This window comes from Aethalodelphis obliquidens, unplaced genomic scaffold (assembly GCF_003676395.1).
Source record: "Aethalodelphis obliquidens isolate GAN/ISIS:26980383/991018 unplaced genomic scaffold, ASM367639v1 scaffold91, whole genome shotgun sequence".
NCBI classification, from domain to species: Eukaryota; Metazoa; Chordata; class Mammalia; order Artiodactyla; family Delphinidae; genus Aethalodelphis; species Aethalodelphis obliquidens.
In genome coordinates, this window is record NW_020838035.1 from 7015704 (window position 1) to 7027387 (window position 11684).

Sequence of the window (11684 nt, forward strand, 5' to 3'; positions counted from 1 at the left end):
GTTGGCATCCGCCATGCGTGGGTTTAACAGCAGAAGCACGTCCGTAGTCATGGGAACAGGGTTTTTCTGGGGAAGGCTTCCCTGCTGGACCCCTTCTGAGCGGTCCTTGTAATTTTTCTCAAATGTGATGACCCATGAGACAGATAATCTGCTTTCTCTGCCCCTCAACTTGGACCACATGGTGCCGCTTCACTTCAGGATGGTGACCGATTAAAAGGTCTTTGTACGTGTCATTTTTGCTCTGTAAAAATTAGTCATTTCGAGAGCTGGCAGGAGGGGGGAATGGGGAGCTCGTATTGAATGCTCGGAGTTTCCGTTTCGGAGGATGGAGAGGATGTGCAGATGGGTGGCGGTGCTAGCCCACAGCACCGTGCACGCCTCAATGCCACGGAACAGCACACGAGAAAAGAGGCGGGACGGTAAACGTTGCAGCATGTATATTTCATGACGTTTAAAGAAGTCATTTATTTACATTTTGGTCAAATGGAGATCAGTACTTTATTATTGTGAAAGACTTGCCTAAGTTCATTGACATCCTTCATTTGTCTTAATTTTTATTGCTCATTCTACATGGAAGACACGTTTTAATCACGGAGTTCAGTACCAGACGTTCACTACCAGACTCAATAACTTGTGTGCATGTAAGTCTTCCAATTGGGAACTGCCAAAGAAGGAAGCGCAGGGACTTCCCTGGCGGTCCAGGGGTGAGGACTCGGCGCTTTCACTGCTGAGGGCCTGGGGGTGATCCCTGGTCGGGGAACTAAGATCCCACAAGCCGCACAGTGCGGCCAGAAAAAAAAGCAAAAAACAAAGAAGGAAGCACAGGGTATCACAGAGGCCCGGAGAATCCTTGCAAAGTTACAGGCTGAAACGAGGTTTACCGTGAGTAGCCCCAGGGGTCCCACTCCTGCATAGTCTGATAGGACAGTCACAGGATGAGAATAGGTTTGTTCTGTTCCGTTTCTAACTCAAACGCCAATGATTGAACAGGAAGGCCTTATCCTTCCCCTAGTCTTAAACATCCCCAGTTAGTTATATTTATTTTCGGCTGCGTTGGGTCTTCGTTGCTGCACGCGGGCTTTCTCGAGTTGCGGCGCGCAGGCTTCTCATTGCGGTGGCTTCTCGTTGTGGAGCACGGGCTCTGGGCGCGTGGGCCTCAGTAGTTGCAGCACTTGGGCTTCAGTAGTTGTGGCTCGCGGGCTCTAGAGCGCAGGCTCAGTAGTTGTGGCGCACGGGCTTAGTTGCTCCACGGCATGTGGGATCTTCCCGGACCAGGGCTCGAACCCGTGCCCCCTGCATTGGTAGGCAGATTCCCAACCACTGCGCCCCCGGGGAAGTCCCCCTGTTATTTACTGATGCCAAACAAGCTGCCGCCCGGCTGAGCTGAGTGGCCCGCAGATCCGGGATGGGTGAGGGGGTGCCGCAAGGCGGCCCTGACCGTGTCCCCTGCCCTGTGCCCACAGCAGGAGCTCATCGAGAGCATCGGTCGCAAGCTGCAGGTGCTGCGGCAGGCGCGGCAGAGCCTGCGGGAGGACATGCAGGCCAACAGCGCGCTGGGCGACGAGGTGGAGGCCCTGGCCAAGGCCGTCTGCAAGCCCAACGAGTTCGACAAGTTCCGCATGTTCATCGGGGACCTGGACAAGGTGGTGAACCTCCTGCTGTCGCTGTCCGGCCGCCTGGCCCGCGTGGAAAACGCCCTCAACAATCTGGACGACGGCACTGCTCCTGGCGATCGGGTAACTATGGCCAGGGCTGACCTGGAAGGCGGGGCGGGGTGTGGCTTTCCTGTGGTGGGTGGAGCAGACCGCCGGGAAGCCTGGTTCAGCCGCCGCGGCCACCTGTCCGCCTCGTAGCGCAAGACGCCATTGAACGCCCAGGGCTTGCTCGCTCCGTCCTTGTAGCGGGGGCGGGGGGGGGGGGGGGGGGGGAGGCGGCGCGGCGCGCGTCCGGGAGAGTGGACCTCTTCTCGTATAGTCCCACGACCGCTGCTAGTGTCGGTCTCTTCCTAGTAACCTCTCCCCACCGCAGGTAAGTGGGTAAGTGGAGCTCCCCCACTGCCTGCCGAGTCCTCGGCCCCCAGGGACAGTGCCGTTTGATGGTGACTTGCTTGCTGGGACTTCACAAGAGGGCCGGCAGGGTCTAGACTGAGTCTAAGAGCTGCTCTGCTTTCCTCCTCCCTTCACAGCAGTGCAACTTGGGACATTTCTTAGTGGGTCTGCGTGTCTGCTCTTTGCACATGCAAGACACCGTCTACCTTACAGGCTTTACTACTTCGTAGGTCAGGTAGCAGGAGCACATCTAGTTTGCTTCTTTCCGCATAATAGGCCTTCAAAATGATCATCTTCATCATTAATAAGGCACCTTAACTTCTCTACAAGGGGAGCAGAAAAGGCACCCCTCCCCCTGGACTCCAGGTGAGAGTGGTTTCAGGTTACACAGAAAGATCTTACAAAGCGCGTGGCTTTGAGCCCGTGATCTTTTGTGCTTAGCCAAGTCGTTAGTGACAATCACGGAACGTATTGCATAAGGGTCGAAAAAGTAACTGGGGCTTTGGACCCCGATCCCCTTGGGTTACGTTCGCATTCCATTTTGCTGCTCTTGCCGTCTTTGCCCAGTTTATCTGAAAGAACTTAGGGAAATAACATGAATGGGAAAGAGAGACTTACTTGTAATTGAAATAGTAAACTCTCAAGGATCGATTAAATGAAAAATAGTAATATCTTTGCAGCTCAGCTCATCCTTATCTCCCCTTGCTTGGGACTGACCAAGCCTTACTTAGAATTGGAGGAAGTAGAAGCAGTCACACACCGGGGACCGTGGTCCTCCTGGGGACCTGGCTGCATAGCTCCTAACTGCATCCCTAGGGGGGCCGTGGGAGGGAGGAGAAGCAGACAGGCGCTCTCCCCCGTGGCTGTGTGTGGCTGATGCAGCGTCACCTTCGTGGACCCAAAGGAGTGCTCAGTCACCACGTCCAGGGGCAGCACAGTGGGCTAGCCTCCCATGTGGCCGGTGCCAGATGAACATCTCCGGGTCCGGCAGCCAGGGCTTGGGAAAGCTGCGGTTTGCAGAGACAGGCACGCTAACGAGTGAAAAGATGTGGCCTCAGGCTGTAGGCGGCTTCCCCTGTCTTCCCAGGTAGAAAATGAGCACGCGGGCAGATGCAGACACGTGAATCCCTCCCTCCCATCAGCAGCTTCTAGTTGCCAGGGAGCCCAGCTGACCTTAGTGGCCCGAACCGCATTTCTCGCATCAGTTGAGGTCTGTTTCCCTTTTGGTTGGCATGAATTGGCCTTATACCTTGCCTCTTGCCATGAAAATACATTGTCTTTGTTTCACAAGCACCTGAAGCTCAAGGTGTCCCCCGGAACAGGTGACCCTGAAAGGTTGTGCAGTCGGGGGCACTTCCCGGAAGCCTCACCCCAGGAGCAGCTTCTGCTGTCAGCCTCCGTTTAATAGCAGCTCACCTTTTCTGAGCTCTTTCCGTGGATCGGCGCTCTGCAGAGCACTCGCGCACCCGGGATGCTCATGCGTGGCCGTGGGTAGAATGTCCAAGCTGCAAGGTGGCCCTGCTGGTGTCAGAAACTCGCACCGAGGACAGGGCGTCCGTGGGTTCTGCCAGCCGGCACTTGCAGACATCTACCGCGTTCACCTCTCCCCCCCTCAGTTTTCATTAAAGTTAGAGAGGGCAGGGGAAGTGGGGGCACGCCCTGTGGGCAGACAGCGACTGTGAGTGCTGCGTTCTGGAAACGGGGGCGTCTGTGTGACCCAGGGCGGGACCCTTGGAAGGAGAGAGGGCACCTCCCCGACAGGCGCGGTCTCTCCCCCCGCCCCACTGCCCCCTCTCACGGCCTCGGCTACAGCTTTGCTCCCGGGCTGCAGCTCCGTCTGCCGGAAGGGTCTAGCAGTCCTGCCCTGGAATCTCTTTAGAACCTGCGCCTTGTGTCCGTTTGGCCACGGTATTGGCAGGGAAAGCCTTGGACGCACACCGGCTGCCTCAGCCCTTTGCTCTTCCTGAGCATCTCCCGGTCCTGGAGCATTTTGTGCCTGGATGGCTCCCGTGTTCCTCACGGCCTTTCACGGAGACAGGAGCAAGTGGAGGTGGCAGCGGCCCAAGAGCGCCAACGGGGGAGCTGGCGCTGGGGCCTCTGCTCCGCGAGGTGCCTCCTGCCCACGCCCCAGGTGCTTCTGCGCGGGTCCCTAACTCGGGTGGCGTCAGGGTCTCCACTGGACCAGCCCCCAAAAGAGCTGCCGGACACCGTTCCCCCCCCCGGCCCCCCCCACCACCGCCACTGCCTGGTCCCCAGCAGGCTCGTCTCTCTCTGTCTCTCCAGCAATCCCTGCTCGAGAAGCAGCGGGTCCTGATCCAGCAGCACGAGGACGCCAAGGAGTTGAAGGAGAACCTGGACCGCCGGGAGGGCATCGTGTCCGACATCCTGGCCAGCTACCTCAGCCAGGACAGCCTGGCCGACTACGCGCACTTCGTGAGGATGAAATCGGCCCTCCTCATCGAGCAGCGCGAGCTGGAGGACAAGATCCACCTGGGCGAAGAGCAGCTCAAGTGCCTGCTGGACAGCCTTCCGCCCGACAGAGGCAAATGAGGGGCCTGCGGCCCGACGCCTCCCCGGCGGGGCACGCAACAGGAGGCAGATGAAAACCCCAGCCTGGACTTAGGTCCTGGAGAGAGAATCCCTCCCAGAACCAAATGGCCGTTAGAAAAGCAATAATTTCCGTGGGCGCGTTTGGGATGATTGATTGATGTCTTAGTTCCCTGCTGAGCAGAGTGGCTCCCCGTCACCCTTGGCCTGGAAGCAACCCCACGTGGCGCCCGGTGAACGGTGAGTTCCTGAGTACGGACTGAGCTCTGGTCCCGAGGTGCACGCACGTGGTCCTTGCCGGCTCGGGTCTGCCCTTCCGTCTCCCCACGCTGCACCCCTTCCTCCTCTCAGGAGGCAATGAGCACGTGTCGGGCAAAGCCTGGGGCACGACCTCTCCGGGGGGTCACGGGAGGTGGCGGCTGCCGGCTTCTCCTGTTGGCCCAGAAGTGTTGAGCGTTCGTTGTGTCTGTCCTATAAGGATGATCTGCGGCCCAGCAAAAATCAGGATGATACTTTAGTAACCACTCTGCAAAGGTGAATGGTTTTCCATGTGGTTAAAAACCAACTGTGAAAAGAAGAGCGTACATGTTGGGTTCACTCACTAAAATTGCCACTTAAATAGCGTTCGCGCTTTAAAACACACGCAAAGCAGACACACGGTTTTAGGACTTCTCGGCTGACGTCACGGTTCAAATGGTATTTTCCTGCAAAGAGAAATTACTTGGCTAAAAGCGTGTCTGGTAAATGTGCTTGCTAGGTGTTTTTTTGCTTAAGGCCGACGAGATATTTCTTAACTTACTCTTTCCCCAGAACATTTATTTTGCGTGTGTATGATCCTTAATTACAATTGGCAATTTCTCTCTTTTTGCCTCTATTTGTTACCGTGCCGTAAGGGCCACATACCGTTTAAGAACCGTTGCTCTGGTTTCTCGGAGGTCCCGGTGGACCACAGAACTCCTAGACCCAATCTTTTCCTGCCACACAGTGTACAGCTCCTAGTACCCTTTTTTAGTGGTTGAAATTGTGAGATGGTAAAGAGTCTATTCACTAAAGAAAACTGTCAAGCTGTCATTTTCCACTGGACAGATCACAGGCTAGGAGAAAATAACTTGCAAATCATGTATGTGACAAACCGTTTGTATCCAGAATGTATAAGAACGCTCAAACTTAACAGTAAGAAAACAAACAGCCCGATTAAAAGGTGGGCAAAAGACTGAAACAGACACTTCACCAAAGAGGATATATGCATGGCGAGTAAGCACGTGAATCGCTGTTTTAGCCACCAGTGGCGTGGTTCTCACGTACTTCTTTTTAATCTGATCACTGTGGAGTGGTGAGTTTCGTCACAGTGCTCATCTGTTGAAATGTGTGGTTAATGGCGGGAGAAGCCCTAGGATAACTTCACGTCGAGGTCATGTGCAGACTTTGGTTTGATCTGTGAGATCGTTTTACTCCTTATTCCTCTTACTCCTATAAAAGAAGTTTTCCAGCGGCGGGGGGAGATGTCCCTCTGTCAGCAGTGGCTGCTGCCTTACCAAACACAGACGCACGCAAATGTCTTAAAGGACACTAACGAGGCCATACTTCGCCAGCCAGAGGGGAGACTGGACTCCCGGGCTGCCGCAGTGATCTCCGTGCACCCGTAGAGGGGCCGACCTGGCAGGCGTCCGTGATGCTGGCATTAAACACTCCTTTGGCAGCCCACCGACGCCAAAGAGAAATGCCTTTTCAAGTTTTTACTCCTATTCAATTAAGCTATTCCTGACTTGAAAAATCCCTCTTCTGCCAACGAAGTGTCCTTGCCACGTGGTGTGGGTCACTTGCTGTGAAAACTGATCACGTCAGGAAAGGTAAAGCTGGCTGTCCATGGACACCCCCCCACACACACTGCCCCTGCTTCCTCCTTCGGGGAGACAACCACGGTGATTTCAGTGTTGTTAACTGTCACAAAGCTTTTACCTGTGATTCTTTCCCTTCAAATACAGTATTGTGATCATTTTGATGATATGTCTGTAAAATGTGAAAATAGAATTTGTGTCTGTATCCAGCTTTTTGGTGTCTTTTGAGCCCTTTCTCTTCTACATAGCAATATATAGTGCTCTACTGTCCTTTTAACGAAGCACATAGAATCACAACGTTCCCGTTTGCCTCTTCAATGTCTGGTTAGTGGGGACCCACAGATTGCAGTGAGTCAATGTACATAACTTTGTATATAGTTATGTTACTGCATATAAAGACAATCTGGTGCTAATGTTTTGCCCTTGGCATTCTTCGGTGGTGGCTGATAGCTCACCCTTGGTCATAGCTCAGCTGTGGAATGCTCTGTATAGTGAGATTCCAGTCAGGGGCGTTGCGCCTTTGGAAGATGCGTACAGATTTCACGCTCAATACTTTCACTTACGTCTCAACAGATCATTCTGCTTGACGTTCACAAAATAAATGGTGTCCTTCCGTGAACCGAGCATGTCTTTGATTTACATCTTTTTTTTTTTTAAGAATTGCAATATCCTTACCGTATATTAGATTCTTCAACCATTGATAAATGGTGGGATTAATTCTATGTATGTATGTATGTGACTATTTCTGCCAGTCTAGTAAAGGGCAGTCAATTTGCAGTCAGGAAAATGTCACAGACACAGGTTGTATAAGTCAGTGCCTGCCACAGCAGTGCTGTGTAACAAGCACTGTAAAATCGCAGCAGGGTCCAGTGAGACGTATTCCGTTAGCTCATGAAATTGGAGATCAGGCTCTGCTCCACGTGCCTGTCGTGTTCCTCCTGGCACCAGGAGTTTGGCCTGGGCAGGTCAGTGGCAGATGCATAAGAGAACAAGCCCAGTCCCAGCGGTGCTTCTCCTGTCTCTGGTTAGAGTGCACCTGCTAACCTTCCATTGCCAAAGCAAGGGCTGCAGCCAAACCCAGTCAGAGGGTGCGGCATGTGCTCTACCCCTTCAGTGGAAGGAACCGTAAGTCCCGTGGCAGAGTGTGGCTACAGGGAGCTGTGAGGAGTTGGGGCCGTTGATGGACCACACCTCCCACACCAGGGCCCGATACCAAAGAGCACGAAATCGTCCAGAACCCGAAGCCAAGTTCCTGGAGCAAAGCCAGCTCTGTCACTTCGGGCGGATGGCTGTGAGCAAGCGCCAGCCTCTCCAGCCTCAGCTTCCTCCTCTGTAGTTGGAGGAGAGCTGTTGTGAGAGCAACTGAGCTGATGTGGTAATGTGCTCAGGACCAGTGCCTGGATCAGAGGGGTGCCAGTGGAAGCGCCCACACTTCTGCTGCCATCACTGTATTCTAGATCTGGAGGAAGTGCCTTCCCTGCATCCAAACGCATCTGTCGGAACCACCCAGCACACGGCAGTTGCTCCTGGTTGGCTGATTAGAAACGCTTCTGCTGTGCAGCAGGTTGGTGGGACCCGAAGGTTAGCCAATTGAGAGGGAGGGATTCTTTTGTTTTTAACAAATTTATTTATTTTTGGCTGCACTGGGCTTTCTCTAGTTGTGGCGAGCAGGGGCTACTCTTCGTTGTGGTGCACGGGCTTCTCATTGCACTGGCTACTTTTGTTGCGGGCTCTAGGTGTGTGGGTTTCAGTACTTGCGGCATGCGGGCTCAGTAGGTGTGGCTCGCAGGCTCTACAGTGCAGGCTCAGTAATTGTGGCACATGGGCTTAGTTGCTCCGCGGCATGTGGGATCTTCCCAGACCACAGCTTGAACGCGTGTCCCCTGCTTTGGCAGGTGGATTCTTTTTTTTTTTTAATTAATTCATTCATTTTGGGCTGTGTTGGATCTTCGTTGCTGTGCACGGGCTTTCTCTGCTTCTGGCGAGGGGGGCTACTCTTCATTGTGGTGCACAGGCTTCTCATTGCAGTGGCTTCTCTTATTGTGGAGCACGGGCTCTAGGTGCGCAGGCTTCAGTAGTCGTAGCTCGCAGACTCTAGAGCGCAGGCTCAGTATTGTGGCTCACGGGCTTAGTTGCTCCGTGGCATGTGGGATCTTCCCGGACCAGGGATCAACCCGTGAGCCCTACATCGGCAGGCGGATCCTTAACCACTGCACCACCAGGGAAGCCCCAAGAGCGAGGGATTTTTCTTAACAAGCATTACTCAAAATTAGGAGAGTGAATTTGTGTTTAGAACAAGAAAAAAATTGACCCAAATCACAGATTTTTAAAAAGTGCACAAATGCCTCCTACATTTTATGTTGCCTTCTACCAGGATACTCTGCTTGTCTTATGTGAGTTCTGATATGGTCGAGGAATTCATCACACAGGGGGCAATGGAAACGCACCTTAGGCTGCTGCTGGGATGGTGCTTCCGGGAGCCAGTGACCCTTGTGCCGCACTCCACGACCCATGGAAGGAGATGCTCAACGTTTTGCTTCTTCAGGGCCAGCTGCACTGCACACGCTGAGCCAGTCTCAGGCACAGGGACGCAGGAGACACTGACTACATCATTAACCTGTCAGCTGTACTGCCCTGTGGCTGTACCCTGAAAGCCCAGGCATCCTGAGTGTGTGTTTTCTGCATTTCCCATTAAAACAATAGAACAGAGGGGTGTGTGTGTGTGTGTGTGTGTATGTGTGTGCTGGTATAGGCTGAGCATTGAGTCACAGTGAGCCGTTTGCCTGTGTGTGTGTGGGCGTACGGGTTAGTATACGCTGTGCATTTAGTCACAGTGAGACGTGTATGTGCGTGTCTCTGTGTGTGATGGTATAGGCGGTTCACTGATTCACAGTGAGATGTGTGAGTGCGTGTTTGTGTGTGTGTATGCTGCTACATATTAAGCATAGATTCACAGCCGTGTGTGTCTGTATGTGTGTGTGTGTGTGTGCTGGTACAGGCTGTGCAATGAATCAGAGAGCTGTGTGTGCGTGTGTGTGTGTGTGTGTAGGGGGCTCAGCACTGAGTTAGTGAGGTGTGTTGTGTGTGTGTGCGTGTCTGCACACACTGGTATGGACTGTACATTGAGTCACAATGAGCTGTGCGTGTGCGTGTGTGTATTTGGCTTAGTGTCTACGTGAGTCACACTAAGTTGTGTTGTGTGCAGGTATACGCTGAGCATTGAGTCACACGTAGGTGTGTATGTGTGTGTGTGTGTGTGACGGTATAGGCAGTTCATTGACTGACAGTGAGCCATGTGTGAGTGCGTGTTTTTGTGTGTGTGCTTGTATAAACTGTGAATTTAGTTACACTGATGTGCCAGTGTGTGTGTCTGTATGTGTTGGTATGGACGGTGCACTGAGTAACAGTGAGCCGTGCATGTGTGTGTCTTTGTGTATGTATGTGCTGGTATAGACTGTGCACTGAGTTACAGCAAGGTGTGTGTGTGTGTGTGTGTGTGCTGGTAAAAACTGTACATTGAGTCACAGTGAGCCGTGTGTGTGTGTGTGTGTGTGTGTGTGTGTTGCTACAGGCTAGGCATTGAGTCACAGTGAGCCGTGTTTTTGTCCTGGTGCAGGCTGTACAATGAATCACAGTCGTGTGTGTGTGTGTGTGTGTGTGTGTGTATAGGCTGAGCATTTAGTCACAGTTAGCTGCGTGGATGTGTTTTTGTGTGTTGGTATAGGTTTTACGAGTCACTGGGGTGTGTGTGTGTGTGCGCTGGTATGGGCTTTGCATTGAGTCAATGGTGGGTGTGTGTGTGCTTGTGTGTGTGCTGGGATTGGCTGAGCATTGAGTCAGACTGCGCGGTGTGTATGCGTGTGGGGGGCGGCGCTGATATCGTCTGAGCATTGAGTTACAGTGAGGTATGGGGTGTGTGTGTGTGCTGGTATGGACTCTACATTGAGTCACAATGAGCTGTGTGTGTGTGTTTGTGTGTGTATTTGGCTTAGTGTCTACGTGAGTCACACTAACTTGTGTGTGTTTGTGTGTGCGGTATACGCTGAGCATTGAGTCACACGTAGGTGTGTATGTGTGTGTGTGTGATGGTATAGGCAGTTCATTGATTGACAGTGAGCCATGTCTGTGTGTTGTTTCCAGTGTAGGCTGTGCATTGAGTCACACTGCGCCGTGTGTCTGCCTGTGTGTGTTTGGGTGTGTGGGCTGGCATAGGCTGGGCATTGAGTCACAGTGAGCCGTGTATGTTAGTGTGTGTGTGTGTGTGTGGCCTGGCATATGCTGTGCACTGAGTCACAGCCACGTGTGTGTGTGTGTGTGTGTGTGTGTGTGGCCTGGAATATGCTGTGCACTGAGTCACAGTCAGCCACGTGTGTGTGTGTGTGTGCTGGTAAGGGCTTTGCACTAAGTAACTGAGGTCTGTGTGTGTGGTGCTACACACTGTCCACTGACTCACAGTGAGCCTTGTGTGTGTGTCTTTCTGTGTCTGTGTCTGCTGATATAGGCTGTACATTCAGTAACAGTGAGCCCGTGCATTTGAGTCTTTGTGTGTTTTCGCTGGTATATGCTGTACATTGAGTCACAGGGAGCCGTGTGTGTGTGTGTTTCTGTGTGTGTATTTGGTGGTATAGGGTCTGCATGAGTCACAATGTGTGTGTGTGTGCTTGTACAGGCTGAGCATGGAGTCACATTTAGATGTGTCTGCGTGTGTGTGCTGGTATTGGATTTGCATTGAGTCACTGGTGTGTGCGTGTGTGCTTGTGTGTGTGTTGGTATAGACTGACCATTGAGTCAGACTATGCCGTATGTTCTGGGGGGGGCTGATACAGGTCTGAGCATTGAGTTACAGTGAGGTGTGCTGTGTGTGTGTGTGTGTGTGTGTGTGCTGGTATGGACTGTGCATTGAGTCACAATGAGCTGTGCGTGTGTGTGTGTGTGTGTATATTTGGTTCAATGTCTGCATGAGTCACAGTATTCTGTGTGTGTTTGTGTGTGCCGGTATACACTGAGCATTGAGTCACACTTAGGGGTGTGTGTGTGTGTGTGTGTGTGTGTGTGTGTGATGGTATAGGCGGTTCACTGATTCACAGTGAGCCATGTGTGAGTGCGTGTTGCTGTGTGTGTGTGCTGATACACACGGTGAGTTTAGTTACACTGAGGTGCCTGTGTGTGAGTGTATGTGTTGGTATGGACGGTACACACCGATAGTCTATTAATTTTTGACGAAAAAGGCAAGAATATACAATGGGAAAAA

General features: G+C 52.6%; 1 protein-coding gene across 7 annotated transcripts in view; it reads left to right on the forward strand.

The window, feature by feature from the left end:
• Positions 1-7052, forward strand: part of SHROOM2 (shroom family member 2) — a 134896-nt gene extending 127844 nt beyond the window's left edge. For 6 of the 7 annotated variants that reach the window (XM_027095561.1, XM_027095557.1, XM_027095562.1 and 3 more), the window contains 2 exons: positions 1464-1736; positions 4332-7052. In XM_027095561.1, coding sequence (XP_026951362.1) covers positions 1464-1736; positions 4332-4598 — 540 coding nt within the window. In that variant the 3' untranslated portion in view covers positions 4599-7052. The remainder of the gene's footprint in view (positions 1-1463; positions 1737-4331) is intronic. The other variant, XM_027095558.1, reaches the window with a different exon arrangement.
• The last annotated feature ends 4632 nt before the right edge of the window (positions 7053-11684 follow it).